Here is an 18,424-nt window from a genome sequence, read left to right as displayed (position 1 = left end):
GTCACCCATCACCCCGAATCTCCCCTGATTTGTTGGAAACGGGAGGCATACGCTTTTCTGTGGCACTTATGCAGTTATGTTAAGTGTCACGATAGGGCGTACGCCCTACGCTTTCCACAAATCAGGACTGATAACGGTATCATTCTGCGCAATGGTTGGCTTTCAGCGTGTTACGTTTTAGTTTCGGTTCTATTTTAAGGGTGCAATCGCGCTGTCCCTCTCTCCTTAAATTTCGTTCTGCTATTTCAAAAGCCACTCAATAAGGATTCTCTGCTCAGTCACGCCATCGGTTCTTACGTACCCCAGCGCAAACTACCGAAACTGTCAGATACTCCCAAACGCTCGCTCGAAACACCCCAAACTGTGAGCGGACTGGTGGATCAAGTTGGGATTGTCTGGGATCAAGTTGAGCTCTCAAACGCCGGGTTCCTGCAGGGGGAAAAAAAAGGAAAGATTTCATTTCCTTGAGTGGCGAAAACGGGCGTGAGGGACGAAGAAAAGACATCTAAGCCTCGTAGCGGAGCATCCCCCTTCCCTTTTCCTCACCGCCTGAGGGGTGTTATAGCTCTCTTCCCTCTCTGCTCCATTTGTCCATTATTGATCATAAATGTTATCCAAATCACTCGCTTTCCTGCGGTGAGATGAAATGGCCTTCTTTCTTCAGTGGAAGCCCCCTGTTTTTTTTATCCTGACGTTATTTGTCATCCCCTTTCCTTCTTTCACACTTTAGGTGAGTGTCGTGCGTTATTCCCTCCTTCATGAAACTGTCTGTGGTCTGTTGTTTGTCTTTAAAGGTCACTTGGTCAATTAGACTATTGGCTAAGGTTAGATACATTTTCTTCGCCTGTCGCGTGCTTATCATGAATGTTGTCGGTACTGCTGGGACATATTGGTCGCACTCCCCAATCATAATCACAAAATAGAGTTATTCCTTGATCGCACTAAAACAGAACTCCACGCACGTAACACGCTCCTAGCCGTCCACAATCGTGAATGACATCATTGTCTCCCCTGATTTGTTGAAAAAGAGAAGCGCAAGCCTTCCTGTCACACTTATGCAGTTAAGTTAATTTTGCATGATGAACTAGCATTGGGAACGGGACAGAGAGAAGAGACGATAGGACAGGTGCTAGTTGTCGTCTCTTCTCTCTGTCCCGTTCCCAGTGTTTGTCCATCATGCAAGATCAACACCAATATGCCCGGTTGTTTACTTTGATGTTAAGTTAATTGTCATAAAAAGGCGTACACATTGCACCTTCCTCAGATCAGCAGCGAGTACGGTTTGCCTTCACAGTTTTGTGTGATGAAGTTCTGCTTCAACAGCGCGTGTTTAATTGTACCTAGAGCCTCCTTTACCGTGTAGTACAAGTATATGCGCAAAATGTTGTTCAATCGCAACGCACGAACTGTTAAATTATGTCACGCGGGATCTTCATGAGGACGAAAATCATTTGGACAATAAATGACTCCGGTACTCTGTAAATGACGGTTACGTCTTTAGAATGATGCAGTTTCTACATGAACTGCTTCCTATTGTCGCGTTGGAAGCGTTGAGAGTAACCTGAAGTATCGCTTTGAATTATAATACAGGAGCTTTCATTCCACGTTGTGCGAGCTCCTCAATGGGATACCTCGCAGAGTACTACATCTTTTTTTTTTTCCTTTCTACGTCTCATTGCTAAGGATAACCGAACTAATGTTTCTGTATGAGAGAGATCCAGTTGCTGTAATTCACAGGATGTGCTTGAATATTAAAGGGCAACTAGAGTGCGAAAGTTCTCGTTCCCAAGAAGTGCGACAATGTGGAGAGGCCCCCGATTGGCCTCCTGGAACGATCTCCAGCGTTGATTGGACAAGTCGTTTAGCGTGCCCTGTAATAGGGACGCCGTGGAGTGGCCCTTTAAACTACGGACAGGCGAATCAGTTCTCAAACCTTTAGGTCTCGACACGGGGAGAATCCCACGAGAATCCCGCGAAAAGATGTGCCTGAGGTAGCACAAATTTCCGGCAGACTAGGTACCTCTACATAAGGAATAGAAAAAGTGACGATGTAGGTCCTGGTTCTCGCTCGATCTAAGAACACATGCCTAGTATTCTGAAATAGTGTTTCTTACCGAATGCCCTACGGGATTCAGGATAGTAAATGTAACAGAGCTCCCCAGTCTCCCAACACTTTCACAATGCCAAAGCGTCATCTGTCCAGTATGTTCAGGATTTTGTTTTGCTGCTGTCATTACAACGTACTCCGTACATGAAATCATAAAACGCAACTAGGAAATGTGTTCCGGGTGCATCTGTTATCCGTACATTTGCGTAGCATCTTCTGATATGACAATATCACACATTGTGATCTTGATCGGTATCCTGCTCCTCCTCTTCCAGCGCTAATATGTTGGGCACATTAACGACATCATGCAATAAGAAGTGTGAACGCTATCATCACGTTCACCATGACAAGCACGAACTGGTCCATTCCTTGGTACGGTGTTCAATTGAGGAACATCACAATACTGAAGCACTAACGTAGACGGGTAGAAATCCAGCGAACCGGTAGGGAAGTATGAAGGGAATTGCCTCAGGACGAGAGCCGTCGATATTTCGAACAAAGACTGAACAGTCTCTGTTAGAAATGTCGGCGGCTCTCGTCCTGAGGCGATTCCCTTCATACTGAAGTACTAGGAACTCAGTGAACATCCGCTGGTCCCATAAAGAGAGCAGCAGGCAGAGCATACTTTGCAAAGGCCTCATTTTTGCAGCAGATCAGACGCCCGAAGTGACTGGAGTGTGGACGACGTTGTGAGCAAGGCGACATATAAGTAAGGCCCGGCTGTGCTTCACTTACTTACTGCGCCGTAATTCTCTCTTTCACTGTGGAACTGCAAAGCACAAGTCATCGTCTCTGGAGGGCTTCTGGGCTCGTCCAAGGTCAGTAATTCCACGGTGCCTCGCACAGTGAGTTCTGCCACGTCTCCAATTAGCGAGTTTGGTCTTCGTGCAGAGGACGGCTTTCGTTCGAGAGGGACAGGTCACGTGGTCTAGCGTGGCACCTTAGTTCCATAGGTGGATCCCAGCGAAGACGTTCGCGAGGGCTACTGTCATTGGTTATCGAAGACTACGGCTCTACAAGCCCACTTCCTGTGGAGCGCAGTCGGTTTATTCAATCCGCGTTGCTTTTGGGGGAGCCGGGCGACAGCCGCAAAAGAATCAGAATATAGACCACATTACAGAAAGAATGCTGGCAGGTTAGTTGCGTCTTCGTCCTTCTAATCTGATTAATCATCCCCGGACGAAATTAGGAGATATATCAGGGTGGTGATATTAGATCTTCCAACTTAGACGACAGTGACGACAGCCCATGTACGCGTCAGATGGGTGTCGTCTATAATCACACTTTCTTATCTACTTCTCTCAATTGTATGCGCTCCCACGCTCAAGGAGTAGCTCCCGACATCCTTGTCTGGTACGATAGGACGTTCACAGGATCATGCTTAACAGAACATGAAATAATGAGCACGAAATGACGTAATATATCCTAGAGGTATTTAAATGTCCAGCCATGTTCACTTAATGACGTTTCGGAAATATCCCACTTTATTATTGCTCATTCGGCGCTAACGAGTGAACAAAACTTCACACACGACGAGCACACACACACACGGAGGTACACATCACAGGAACATGGTATGTATTAGTCCGTTTTTGAAAGCTGTTCTTTTGCAGCACTTTTACTGTGGTTGAATAGGGTTCTTCCGAAGAGTGCCACAGGCCCTGGCAGAAATTGTGGCCACCTTTTTGTACGAATTCGTTGCAGTGCATAAGATACATGAGGAGACCGATATCGCATTATTGGAAGCACCAGTTCCCTTGAGGAGAAAGTACGCTGCCATCGCGTTGAGGAGGTCCTCTGCACGTCCCGTTGCAGGACCTGGAAGTTGTGAAGCATCCGATCTTTGCAATTACAAACTATAAGTGTACTTGAAATGCAGGCACGGATTATATCCTGGCATCAGCATTTACTATAAAACGCGTAAAATAAGTTTTATAACCGGTGAGGTCATAAAGAATCCGATGACACCCTGTGAATTAATTAATATGCAACTGCTGGAGAACAGCATTAGTCCCAGCGCGCTACAAATGGTACGACAGGGGACGCCTTCATATCCAATCACTGCAATGTGATGCCAGCTACTTTGAATGAATAGTGTGATTGAATTCTCGTATTTCTGGAACCGTTCTCGTAAACCTTTGCCAAGCCTATGACTTTTTTGTCCTGGCTTCACCCCACACTCTTAAAAATGAACTTCACCGCACAGCACGCTCCTAGCCAACCATCATCTCGAATGATATCGTTATCTGCCCTGATTTGTTGAGAACGGGAGGCGTACGCCTTTTCTGTGACAATTATGAACAGCATAAGTGTCACAAAAAAAGGCACGCGCCTCCCGTTTTCAACAAATCAGAGCAGATAACGATATCATTCGAGACGATGGCTAGGAGCCTGCTATGCGGTGAAGTTCATTTTTAAGAATGCACACCCTGAGTGTGAATTAAATATTATCATTAAAGAAATGTTATTATTATAAGCAACTTCTGATCTACTAAAACTGACTACTAACAATGAAGAGAATGATAATTCAATGCTAATGAGGATGATGGTGTGGTGGTTTAACGGCGACAGGCATCCGATATCACTACGCACTCGCGCAATACATTGTTCACGTAAAGGTGGCAAAGAATAGCGATCGCACACAATTTTGACACGAAATGTACCATGTTATGTAACTTCACAGCTCCCTTATTCCTTTGGCAAGAATTGGTCCGTAAATCAATGTTGTGTAATACCTGTGAGATTCTGCACTGCGCGCGTCTGGCTGACGCGCTGGAGATGCCTCAGGGCTTGGTGTCGCCGTTTGTGCCGAAGACGGGGAACAGCGGGCTGGTCTGCTGCGGGGGCCCACTGTTGGACGGCGACGAAGATCCCGTTAACGCCAGTGTTGCCGTCCCAATCTTGTCTCCGCCAGGACAGCAAGCGGCTGCAGCAGCAGCCAGAGTAGGCATCGCCACTCCAGTCTGGTTCATGTACGCGATGATCCGGCGCAGTTCTTCCAGCGCGTTTGCCTGAGGAGGGATTCACGCTGAGTGTGAGTGTAGCTCTCATGGAACCGCACGTAGTCTCATGCCTCACTACAGCGGTTTGTACAAAGGCGAAGGACAATAAAAAAATGTCAAATGGTTCAGTTTCAACACACTTTGAAGCTTTGAAGCTTTTCTGCGTTTTCCGAGGTTCATAACTCACGACCTAGCATTCCAGCCAGAGCGTGAGGACCTGCTAGCAAGCACGTCGAGTACCAAACGTTACATTATTCACGTTTTGTTTGCAATGCGACCATTGAGTTACTATGACTTGAACTACTATTGAACTACTATGAACTACTATTGAGCAGCTATTGTGTGGTTTTTCGTTTCATTTTATTAGTACACTGCATTGTTTCTCTCACACACCTTGCATGCTTACGACACAACATGGTCATGGGCCTGACATGCGGTCAAGTTCTGGTTCAAGGCTGTATTTTGACGTGGACAGCAGATGAGTTCAAACGGGTGGTTCCACAAATGTGGAAACATACTGAAAAGCTACTTTTCCTGTTTCGCGTGCGGTTGCGCCATTTGGCCTGATACAGAGACCCGATGAAGTCCGTACTCTTCCGAAGACGATCCTTATAATGACACGAACCACCGTATGCGTATATGCGTATGTATCGGGCAAACATCTTTGTTCAACGTGAACAATAGACGTAGACTAATTATAAGCAACATGAGCTTTAAATTGCAATTGCATTGAAACAAAAAACTCAAATTGCATCAATCAACACGAACAATGAGCAACTTTTTGTTTTCATGCACGCACGTGTCCTGATCGACGTGCCAAGCATTAAGCACACTCTTAAAAATGAACTTCACCTCATAGCACGCTCCTAGCCAACCATCATTTGGAATGATATCGTTATCTGCTCTGATTTGTTGAGAACGGGAGGCGTACGCCTTTTTTGTGACACTTATGCTGTTCATAATTGTGACAAAAAAGGCGTACGCTTCCCGTTTTCAACAAATCAGGGCAGATAACGATATCATTCCAAATGATGGTTGGGTAGGAGCGTGCTATGCGGTCAAGTTCATTTCTAAGAGTGTACAACACCACCGCTGTTAAAACAAAGCTTCACCGCATAGCACTCTCAATGCCAACCATTGAACAGAGTGATACCTCTATCACTTTTGCTTTGTGAAGGCGCGGGGCGTACGCCTTTTTTGTGACACTTAACATTCCTGTACACTCTTAAAAATGAACTTCACCGCATACCACGCTTTTAACTAACCATCCTCTCGAACGACAACGTTCTCGCCCCTGATTTGTTGAAAACGGGGGCGCACGCCTTTTTGTGACACTTATGCTGTTCATAATTGTCACAAAAAATGCGTACGCCTCCCGTTCTCAACAAATCAGGGCAGATAACGATATGATTCGTGAGGATGGTTTGCTATAAGAGCGTGCTATGTTATGCTAGGGCGCGGTGAAGTTCATTTTTAAGTGTGTGTAAGTGGCACAAAAGGGCGTACGCCTCCCGTTTTCAACAAATCATGGGAGAGCACGGTGTCATTCGGGGTGATGGTTGGCTATAGGAGCGTGCTATGTGGGCGCAGTTCATTTTTCAGAGTGAAGGAGAGCTATACCTGCATGAGGATGTAGTTCTTGGCCAGCAGAAGCGTTGCTATCTTGGACAGCTTCCTGACAGAGGGGCTGTGCGCGTACGGAATGACGGAGCGCAGTTCATCCAACGCGTCGTTCAAGTCGTGCATACGACGGCGCTCCCGCGCGTTGATGCTGAGCCGCATCGTCTTTGCGTGACGTGCTTTCCTCGGCTGTGGCACGTTGTTGCCTCTTCCCACGTCGGGCGATATGCAGCGAAAGGACACCATCTCGTCGTTGTTGTTGTGACACCCATCCGACGCCACTACCGACGACGATCGACCCGGAGAGTGATGATTATGGTGGTGGTTGCGGTGATGATTGTTCAGGGGGAGGTACGTCGCTGCTGAAGGGTGATTTTGACTCGGAGGTAGCCCTCCTGCAAGCCAATAGAGGAGTGAAACTTTTTAGAGCCGTTTTCAGCTCGTGCAGCCGATTACGGAACTCCAGTGTGATATGTGGATCATAGTTGTTTGTCTGCTGCCTATTATTATTGCCTTCCCGTGACTTCCGGCTGAGAGTGCGTTCGAGTGCTTACTCGTTCAAGTTCACGGCCGCGTTCAACTGTTCATGCTGTCACTGTTCACTCAACTCAACTCAACTCATTTTTTATTTAAGTGCATTTTCTTATACAAAATATGATGTAGAGCCGCAATGTATGCCTGTGAAGTAGCTCGACAGATACATGTTTTGAATGCACATTTGCATGCTCTTGAAGCGAGAAAAAGAAAACTACAGTCTACCCTGAGGCACGTGCAGTATGTCGCCACACAAATATAGGCAGGCTCACCTTCCATGTAAGTCTACTCAAAGTTATTTTTGTCGTCTAAATACCTCTTAGAGGTGCTTAGATCTCCTCAAGACCTCCCACCCAGTTCTTATGGCAAATGCAAATCCAAGGTGTAACGAGTGCATACTGCTGAGCACCGGTGTAAAAGAAGACACAGCCTCGACGGTTCTCCGCCAAAAAGCTGCGTGGCTCAGTTGACTGTGAGCGTGCTATGTGGTGAAGTTATGTTCTCAGAGAGTGGAGTAGTACAACAATGACCAACCATTTAAGCATGGTGCTCCGTTTCTTGTGGCCGGTGTACCTTCGTCTTCAGCTCCGATTGGCTGATGTTCATCTCCAGTATCATGCCCATCCGTTAGGGGTCCACCCGAGTCGCAGGGGGAGACGACCCCCCAGATGGGGGTGGTGGAGAGCCTCCGTCGCCCGCCACCGCAAAAGGGAACATGGGGGCGTGCAGGGCGTACGGGAAACTTAGCCGGAATCCTGCTTCCATGGGGTCAGATTCACTTCACGGTTATATTCTTGTTAGCTGTATCCTTGACAACTCTGACATCTCCGTCGTCTGCTGTCTGGACGCAGACGAATCATTTTCAGAACGATTTACAATTTGAATGTTTTTTATAATTTTGAATTTTGGTGCAGGTGTACACCCTAATTCCTGCCGAAGTCTTCTGTCTCTCCCTGCAATGGAAGAATACGGTAAATGCATTCGACATTCCAAGAGTACCAACGCTTTCTTGTGTACTATAGAGAGCACCCTCGTCATAACGAAATCGCTTTTTTCGAATTATCGTCTTAACCGAAGTTTCACGCTGTCTTGACCGAAATGCATGCGTTTTGTGAGCGTAATGCATGCGAAATGCATGCGTTTCGCAATCGGCATGCTGATTGCGAACTGCGATACATCGTTTTTCTTTTTTTTTAAATACTCGTACTGGTTTTAAAAGGCTACCAGCGTGCTCATCACTGATGTTTGCTTGCTTGCTTCAATACTTGTTCTCAAGACTCCCGCGGTGTTTCCACACTCTTCCTGGGCTATTGTCACTGCTTTTATGGTCCTTCCGCTTTTACCGAATTGCCGCTTATATCGAATTTGTTCGCGGTCAAATCGACTTCGTTATAACGATGTTTCACTGTATTTAGTTAACAATCACGCGTCAGTCATAGTACACACTACATACAAAACTACACTACATAACATGCTCAAGACCAACTGCAGTACATGTTTATGGGGCACTCTTAAAAATGAACTTCACCGCATAGCACGCTCCTAGCCAACGATCATCTCGAATGATATCGTTATGTGCCCTGATTTGTTGAAAACGGGAGGCGTACGCCTTTTATGACACTTATGCTGGTCATGATTGTCACAAAAAAGACGTACACCTCCCGTTTTCAACAAATCAGGACAGATAACGATATCATTCGGGATGATGGTTGGCTAGGAGCGAGCTATGCGGTGAAGTTCATTTCTAAGGGTGCAGTATCGCTCTTGATTTGAGAGGAGTGTTTTGCGCATGCCTTCTTGTGACGTTATCATAAATGCGAAGTGTCTCAAAAAGGCGCATGGCTGACATTTTCAACAAATCAAGAGAGAAAATTATAACATCCCGAATTACCGCTGCCGAAGTGTCTGTTACGTGGTGAAGTTCTGTTCTTCTTTTGAGCTTCACCGCATACCGCGCTCAATGTCAACCGCTATTCAGAAAGATATCGCTCGGTTTCCTTATTTGCTGAGGTCCTGGGGCGTACGCTATTTTTGTAACACCGTACGTGCATGTAGTGTGTCACAAAAAAGGCGTACACCTCCCGTTTTCAACAAATCAGTGCTGATAACGATATCATTCAAGATGATGGTTGGCTAGGAGCGTGCTATGCGGTGAAGTTCATTTCTAAGAGTGTATTTTCACGCTCAGCCTCCGAACGCGAATTTTGCATTCGCAAACGAATAAATAAACGAAGGACATTGCTGTACAATGTTGTTGCTGTTACAATGTTGCTGGACAATGTTGTACGAACACTAGCTTATCAGCTGTCCAAAACCAAAATAAAGTTGTTGTGAACGAAGGTGCACGAACGTGCGAACGGCGATTTGGATTTCGACGGAAAAATAAAATGACGGAGAGGCCTGCTTGTGCATGTAAACTAGTGTAGGAACCTTTCACCCGACAGTGCGTCAATAATAAACCAAAACCTGCCTTTGTATTGAAATTTTAGAAGAAGAATATTGCTCTTACGTACTCCTAATTACAACACCTTGCGCACAACGTTACGACATAGACATGCTCTTACCTTCACATACAAAAGACATCCAAATGCATCATGACGGTGACGATTGCAGCGCACGCTTTCACCATCCGTGACAGTTGTCCTGAAAGTATTCCATCCACCCACAGCATTCAGTGTTCCCACTACACAAACAATGTCGTCACAGCTTCTGTTTTGCGTTCTCAAACTTCACTCACGGCTACCCCGCTCTTTACTCACGCAATTATGACGTCACGGACCAGCTGGGAGCGCGAACGCGACACCGCACAGGTCCGAGTGGTTCCGAATCGGGAAAAACCGCGATATGGAAGTTCCCGAAACTACCTCTCCCTTCCTCCGTCCCCCATGACCCTTCTCTCCCTCTCTCTAACCCCCACTCGCTCTTTTACTTCCGTCTCGCTTTCAGCCAATCCGAAAGAGAGACGAGCCAAAAGCGGCATCAAAGCCCTGAATGGTCGCTACTCTTGAAGATGCGGTCCTGAAACAAGCTCTGGTCGAAGTCTGGGTGGGGCTTGAAGTCTTCGATGGGGTTTCGATTCGTCTAGGGTCCTCGAGCTGCAAGAAAAGGGCGTGGCTCTCGGTGATGATCTTGTCTCGTCTTGAGTTTTATTAAGAGCAAATGGAGGGAGGGGGGAGGAGGAGGTATCGAGTGCAGGTCTTCGGTCATAGGGTGGGGGGGGGAAGAGGGAATGGAACTTTGTTGCTTTGAGTACCATTTGGGAGGTCGTCGAGGAGCCAGTGAAATGAAGTGATGGTACGATACAGTGAAGTGGTTTTGCTTTTTGGTTGTTTACCACGGCATTAGTGGGTTTTTTGAACTAGTCACCGTGTTAATTGGCATTACGGTCGGTGGAAAGCCAAGCACACTCTTAAAAATGAACCTCACCGCATAGCACGCTCCTAGCCAACCATAATCTCGAATGATATTGTTATCTCCCTTGATTTGTTGAAAACGGGAGGCGTACGCCTTTTTTGTGACACTTATGCTGTTCATAATTGTCACAGAAAAGGCGTACGCCTCCCGTTTTCAGCCAATCAGGGCAGATAACGATATCATTCGCAATTATGGTTGGCTAGGAGCGTGCTATGCGGTGAAGTTCATTTTTAAGAGTGCACGCTGTTTACTCATCTTTTACCTAACACTATCTAACTGCAATTTACGCCTAAAACTGAAAAAGGTAACCACAGTTACGGCCTAGTTAGTGTTACAGATAGCGAGGATTGCTCCGCGTTCGGCAGGGTACATTTACATCAGCTGCAAACAAGCAGCAACGTTATAGCCCAAAGAAGCGGCGTTCTCCACGAGCTCTCTGGAGCCTCTTTTAAGTCTCCCTGTCCCACACATTCGGAAGATGCATTTCTTTTTCCCGGAGACGAAGGACGTGTTATAAGCCGCGAAATACAAGTCGGGCGCACTGCATGTGGCAAGTGCGATTGATGACGCAAACCTTTTACCCTCGCTTATTATTATTCTTTTTTTGCTGGAAGTGATACCATCTCAGTTCGCGGTGGACAGTTGTCAGGGGCTTTGTTCTAAATCAGACGTCGATAAATGTGTAGTCAACGTGTGGGTGCTCTGACGCAACGAACCTTTATTAACTTTGCGAGTCCAACGGCTGTTACCTTAAGGCAGGGCTTACCGCATTTATCATACGGGTGGACCATGCGAACTGGGCTGTCGAGTTCATAGGAAACTCTGCTGACGTTTGCTTCAGACCGTTTTTGTGATACTTCGTCACTGATGGTAATACGCCCTGCTCTCTCCTAAAATTCAGGATTGATTAGCAGTCGCTGGACTAGGGCGTGTTATGTGGTGAATGTCTGTTTTTTTAGAAAGTTATCCCTTGTTGCCTTTCCTACACTCTGAAATCGAAACTTCAGAGCAGAACACGCTTACCCAACCATCCTTCCGAGTGGCATCGTTCTTCCCCTGTTATATTGAAAGTGGAAGACTTACGCCTTTTTGTGGCACTTATGCGGTTACGTTAATTGTCACAAAATGTATACATCCCACGCGTTCCACAAACCAGGAGTGATAACCGTCTCATTCTGTGCAATGATTGGCCTTCGGTGTTTTATGTGGCGTGGTGTTTTCGGTTTGTGTTGTGCGGTGTGTTCGAAGAGTATACTCAGTTCTCGTAACCCAGTCGCGACTCGCAAGATCGTCAGCATCGCTCAACATCCACTTGTCTCCGCAATGACGTCACAATCGGCCAGCTGGCGAAAAGGGAGCCCAGTACTGGAGCACTCGATTAACCAGCCTGGTCTTGGGTTTCCCTGCGTTTGGTCGCTTCATTTAAACGCTATTTGGACGCGGTGCAGAAATACAATCGCCCTCCGTGCACCCCGCCGTCGTTCCCCGCTGCTTGTGACGGCGGTGACCAAACACAAAAGTCAGCTGTCGTCTACATTTACATCGCATCTGTTCCCTCTCTCCTCTTTTGTTTGGGAGAGGAGAGTCAGTCCACAGAAGACACGGGCTACGTGTGTGCGGGCTTTCGAGCACGTATACTCTCTTTTTGTATTCGCGCAATCTGTCATACTTACAGTGTAGGATGAGTCGAGCCAGCGATAGTGTTGTCTTGCGTGTGAGTGACAGTAGGATGTAAAGAACGAGATATTCGTTGTTGACGTTCGTGTGTTTGTGTTGAAACGCTTCGTTGTTTGATGCTGTCGTCTTCAATGCGAATTTCCATACATCAAAAGTTTACTTTATTTATTTTTAATGACTATTTCTTATTTGCATGTCGCCACGTGTTGTTCGCACCCGAAATGCGGTATTACATGGAGAGTGGAAGTTGGAAATTGGTACTGCTTGATAACATAAGAGTGAAAGCTAGCTTATCAGCTTGAAACCCTGTAAACTTAATAAATGCGAAGATGGGCAATGTTTAAAAAAATACCCGTTGCTCGCTTCTGTACGCTCCCGACCCCCACAGCTGTTCGAGGTAAACCTGACTTCAAGTCTGGCGATTATCTTATAACCATAATAAAGAAAGTAAAAAGAAGATTGAGGTAATGAGATCGTAATGTTGCATTCTGGGTACATTTTAGGTAAGCTGCAAAGTATTGTGACGCTGAAGTGGATAACACGTGCTTGAGGGACGGGCCTACGATGATTGTGGACGGTGCGACATTAAATATCCTACATATAATAATTTGTAGGCAACACATTTAAAATTTACAAGCGCGGTGTCTCCTGTCACAATGTTCCAAATGTTTTAGACGCGAAGTACCGAATGCACACACATTATCGGCGCGGGACTGCGGTGGTATGGTGTCAAGTGCTAGTCGGACATCTACTGCATTGTCGGGGATGCAAACGTGGCGCGGTGACCACAACGGGTGGACGTCGTGCCTTTGTCGTGAGCTTCGGAGAATGATATTGTGTGCAACAGGGGAAAAGCTAATAGTTTCATTCGCCTTGCATAGTGCGGTAGAAGACACCATTAGTACGGTAGCAACGTACCGAAAGGCGCCGAGAACCGCGTGTAGTTCTGCTGTTGCAGTGGTCGATGTCAAGTTTGACGAACAATCGGCGTGTTGCATACCGCTCCTCGGTGTCAAATATGCTCTTTTTCACGCGTTCGTCGTGTTACCTAAAAGAATGCTAATTCGTCTGCATCGTCGAAGAGCCCGGCTTCCATGATTTCCAATGTTCCTGAAGCGATTACCACCGCGGCTAGTTCATCATGTCCTCGACCTGCCTGTCCACCGTGACAAGGCTATGCAGGGTATCGCCGTCATCAAGGCGTCACCGTGCACTGTAAAAACTGAAATTTACTGCGTAACACGTTCTGCGCCAAAAATTGCGCGCAACGGCACAGTTATCCTTCTTATTTCAGGAGAAAAGCGAGCGTAACGGCTTCTTGTCGCAGTTAGCATGCATCCAAATTACACGCCAAATCAAATCACGGTTGTTCTTAATTGCAATTGTTTCTAATTGTGTTATGCGGAGAAGTTCTGTTTTCTGGTTTGTGGGGCCGATCTAAGGCACTTGTCGATTAACTTAAAACTTTAAACTCGGTTTGTGTTTCGCATCTTCGCGCCTCTCGAGGTTATCTGCATGCAAACGCAAACCTCAGTCAGGTTCATTTCAAAGTAGCATTCGAGTCCGATCGAGTCAGAAAAACAATGGGAACGTTGGGCATCATAATGGGACCGATGTAAGTCACTGTCCCGCACACTTTTCCCAAACACCTCTCTTCTCTTTAAAGGCGTATTTCGTGAAATTTGCCAGACGGTAATCCCATTGGGCGCTTGTTTGCCAGATCGGGACCCCCCGCCGGTTTATTATGTTCCTGCTTATAAGTCATGGTGGGGGAGAAGCAGGTGTGGGTTCTCCCCTCATTGCATAGAGAGCTGTGATTACAATGGGGCGGTGGTCGGGGTTAGAACCCCGCAGTGCAAACCTCGTGCTGGCGCTTAAACACAGGGCCTCATTTAATTCATTGGCTGGCCCATATGGCTCGCTTGAGTCGCTCGGGACGTCCTTCTCGTTCGCTCCCGGGATACTGTCAGGAAGTGGTGTTCACGCCTTCAGCTATGATGCCATCGGTATCGTGTCTTATGACAATGTCGATCGCAATAAAATCGCGGATCGGAACGCTTGCGCTTCCAACGGATAAAGGGCATAGGCCCATAAAGCAACGCCTCCTAGATAGTACACTCTTAAAAATGAACTTCACCTCATAGCACGCTCCTAGCCAACCATCATCTCGAATGATATCGTTATCTGGCCTGATTTGTTGAAAACGGGAGGCGTACGCCTTTTTGTGACACTTATGCTGTTCATAATTGTCACAGAAAAGGCGTACGCCTCCCGTTTTCAACAAATCAGGGCAGATAACGATATCACTTGAGATGATGGTTGGCTAGGAGCGTGCTATGAGGTGGAGTTCATTTTTAAGAGTGTACTATCTAGGAGGCGTTGCTTTATGGGCCTATGCCCTTTATCCGTTGGAAGCGCAAGCGTTCCGATCCGCGATTTTATTGCGATCGAGTGTAGAAGAATAGAAGAATAGAAGAAAGAGCGTAGAAGTGTAGGGTGGAGTGTAGAAGGCCTGCGCGCTGCCCAACTCACGTAGGCCTGCGTGAGCTTTGCGAACTGGTTCGAGCTTTTCTGTTGTTCGCTCTTTCATTGACGTCATACACTCTTAGAAAAAAGGGTGGAGCAGTTACACCTTTTAGGAATTAATATTTGTCGCATATGTTGTGCCTAGAAAGTTGCAAAGTTCTACCGCTACCTTACTCTCTGCCACGAATCATAGGGTTAATACTTCCGATTCGGTGAGCGAGGAGGGCGTACGCCTTTTTGTAGCAATTTGGATATATGATAATTGCTTTTACCACCCTTTTACACCCTTTATCAGGCGCTATGTTGGCCTAGGTGGTAACTATCGAAGTTACCACCTTTTCACACCCTTTTTTCTTAGATTGTTGCAGCAGCCACCGCAGGCCTTCATGTGTGACGCTATGTCACGTGGGGCGCATGCCTAATGCTGTCTACAATCTCAAAAAAAAAAAGGGTAGAGCAGTTACACCTTTTAGGAGGTAATAGTTGTCGCATATGTTGCGCCTAAGAGGTTGCAAAGTTCCACCTGCTACCTTACTCTCAAAACAGAACCTCCCCGCATAGCACGTTGTCCATCAACCATTGCCACGAATGATAGGGTTATCGCTCCTGATTCGGCGAGCGAGGGAGGCGTATGCCTTTTTGTAGCAATTTGGGTATATGATAATTTATTTTACCACCCTTTTACACCCTTTGTCAGACGCTATGTTGTCCTAGGTGGTAACTAGAGAAGTTACCACCTTTTCACAAACTTTTTTCTTAGAGTGTAGATGGTGTTGCAGAAAGGCGCTTGCGTAATCAGTAGTAACATCAACGAGATACGCATAGAGCGCGCAACCGCCCTGCGTTCCCCCTTCAATTTTGAAGCGTCAAGAAGACCCCTCGCACTCCTTCGTTCAAGGCAAAAGCGAACGAAGAGCGAACCGGAGGACCAATCAAACGCGAGTGCTCGACGCACGTTGGGTTAAAGCGGCCGTGCAACATGGGCACTCGAGCCAGTGAAGCTTTTTCTACACGAAAAGAACCAGCTGAATTCGCTATAAAGCCGGCTCCTTAAATTGTTGGCGGCATTACGGAACCAATAAATGACACGGAATTTCGAAGCGTAGGCGCGCAAAGACGTTCCCCGCATGACTCCCTAATGTCCGCCATCTGCAAACAAGGCAAGGTGAGGTCAACATGGCGCCATCCAGGGTGACTTCAAATATGGCTGCTGTCTTATCTATTTCCCTCTGTCTGGTTGCGTAACATCAGTAAACTGCGCTCGCGATATTTGGCTCGGTATAATCGAAATATAATATCCATATATATAGATATATATATACCGGGTATTTCAGTTAAATCCCCGGACTAAATTCGTGAACGGGTGAAGTATCTGTCAGATACCACCTACAAGCTGAGCACCGTGTGAATGAGTGGGAGGCGCTCATTATTTAAATAAACATTCAAATGAGTTTCGTAAAGAAACAACTTCTAAAGCAGGGCGCTGTCGGCATTAAAACGGGTACTACCCCTTTTGGGACCTTCCGGGGACACCTTTTGGAGAAAAATCTGCCACCGAAGCGGGTCATTTGTGGCTGTAATTAATTTGTTTCGGTCAGAGTTGTACGTAACGCGTTACTAGTAATTGCGTTACTAGTAATCAATTACTTTTTTCAGAAATTTTTAACGTAATCAATTAATTTTGTGAGCAAGTAATTTTCCAAGTAATCTGATTACAATTTTCGGTAATCAATTGCTGAGTAATCTATTACTTTTTTAACCTTTTGTCAACAATGGCAACCCTTTTCGGCAAACCAATCTGTTCTTCTGTTCCACCATGAGTTTTAGCAATTTGAGCTTTAGCAATGACGCAGAGGTCACTGTGACGCCCGTCTCTAGTCCACACGTGTTCCATGCACGCCACAGTAATATGATAATCCCTTATACCGCGACCTGCTGGAGCAACAGTAAAATAGGTGACTGTATTGATAAATTGTGCCGGCTGAACATAACAATAGTAACAAAACGAAGTGGATGTTTCGACGCGGATGTTTCGATGTTTTAAATGTGTACATAAATCTGTAATAAACCCGTGTATGCGTTTTGTATGTTGCTTTCAAATGTATTTGTGAATTTCACTTATCAAGTACGTTGGTGTCTCATATTAGAATTTCCAACAAGATCTGCATGGTTACATTCACTGCAGGCTTGTTTGCTTTCCTATGGTCCACAATTTAAAAGTAACGGGAAAAGTAATGATTTTTAATCGGTAACGTATTACATTTTTGATGAAGTAATTTGTAACGGTAAAGAATTACTTTTCGCGCAGTAGTAACAGTAATTGTAATCAATTACTTTTTTCGAGTAACGAGTACAACTCTGGTTTCGGTTTACATATTTTGTCGCGGCTGGTTGCGGTGAAGCACAAAAGGATGCACTTCCACTCCCTTATCCACGAATGAATTATGTCCTTACACCAATTAATTACACCAATGAGTTACGTCCTTTTGCGTTTCGGCGCGACCAGCCGCGACAAAAATATGTAAACCGAAACCACCAAATTACTGCAACAAATGACCCTCTTCGGTGGCAGATTTTTCTCTAAAAGGTGTCCACTGAAGGTCCCAAAAGGGGTAGTACCCATTTTAATGCCGACAGCGCCCTGCTTTAGAAGTTACGTTTCTTGACGGAACTCATTTGAATTTTTATTTAAATAATGAGCGCCCCCCACTCACTCACACGGTGCGGAGCTTGTAGGTGGTATCGGACAGATACTTGTAAAAAAGAAAGTTCTTCGATTGGTGCACCCGTTCACGAATTATTTAGCCCGGGGGTGAAATAATAAGACTTGGACTACAGATTACAGGAACGTTAACAAAAACTAATTTATTTAATGGGCAATTTAACACAGTGCCTGACGAAGACAGTGCCACTGTCGAACAACATGACCGCATAACTCTGACATGACTCTTGAGGTCGAGGGACGTTTGGCGTTGTTTCGACACTTTGCGTACATGTATAAAGTGTTACATGTAAAGTGTTAAAGGGTAGCCTCCCCCTTTCAACGACAAGAAGACAGTACGATAGTATTCTGCTAGTTAGCCGCGACAGCGTCACAAATGATAATGGCTTGGTGATTGATGTTGATTTTCGAAGCGGCCTCAAATTCGCCAGAGCTGAGATTGCTTGATTTTATACCTAGCATGACGTCCATGTCACTATATTCAGGGTTCTTTTCCGGGCATTTCTTAAAAAAGACGTTCTGTGTCCAGCCATTACAGCGAAGTGTCTCGCAAATGATTGTGGCTTGATGTTAAGTTTTCGAAGCATCCTCAAGTTCGGCGGAGATGAAATCCTCGAAACGAAGCCTTGCTTGATTTCGTACCAAATATGATGTTCATGACACTATATTCGGGGATATTCAGGATTTCTTTCACTAACGCACGTAAAAACCTGAAATATCAAAGGAAATATTTTCCTTTTATGCTTTATCGTGTATACGACGTATTTGACTATGCACAGCATGTCTAATTATCCGTAAGAAAGCGTGAAGAAAAGACGTCTC

General features: G+C 45.9%; 1 protein-coding gene across 1 annotated transcript; it reads right to left on the bottom strand.

The window, feature by feature from the left end:
• Positions 1 to 3,574: 3,574 nt before the first annotated feature.
• LOC135397671 (class E basic helix-loop-helix protein 22-like) lies at positions 3,575 to 10,090 on the bottom strand. Its single transcript, XM_064629282.1, has 6 exons — positions 10,023 to 10,090; positions 9,828 to 9,906; positions 7,798 to 8,216; positions 6,730 to 7,124; positions 4,843 to 5,118; positions 3,575 to 3,925 (listed from the first exon to the last, which is right to left on the bottom strand). The coding sequence occupies exons 4-5, from the start codon at positions 6,973 to 6,975 to the stop codon at positions 4,891 to 4,893; spliced, it is 474 nt and encodes a 157-aa protein (XP_064485352.1). The 5' UTR covers positions 6,976 to 7,124; positions 7,798 to 8,216; positions 9,828 to 9,906; positions 10,023 to 10,090; the 3' UTR covers positions 3,575 to 3,925; positions 4,843 to 4,890.
• Positions 10,091 to 18,424: the final 8,334 nt, after the last annotated feature.

The sequence above is a fragment of the Ornithodoros turicata genome, chromosome 6 (assembly GCF_037126465.1).
Source record: "Ornithodoros turicata isolate Travis chromosome 6, ASM3712646v1, whole genome shotgun sequence".
NCBI classification, from domain to species: Eukaryota; Metazoa; Arthropoda; class Arachnida; order Ixodida; family Argasidae; genus Ornithodoros; species Ornithodoros turicata.
The sequence above is the reverse complement of the archived record's forward strand: the minus strand, read 5'-3'. Positions and strand labels throughout refer to the sequence as shown.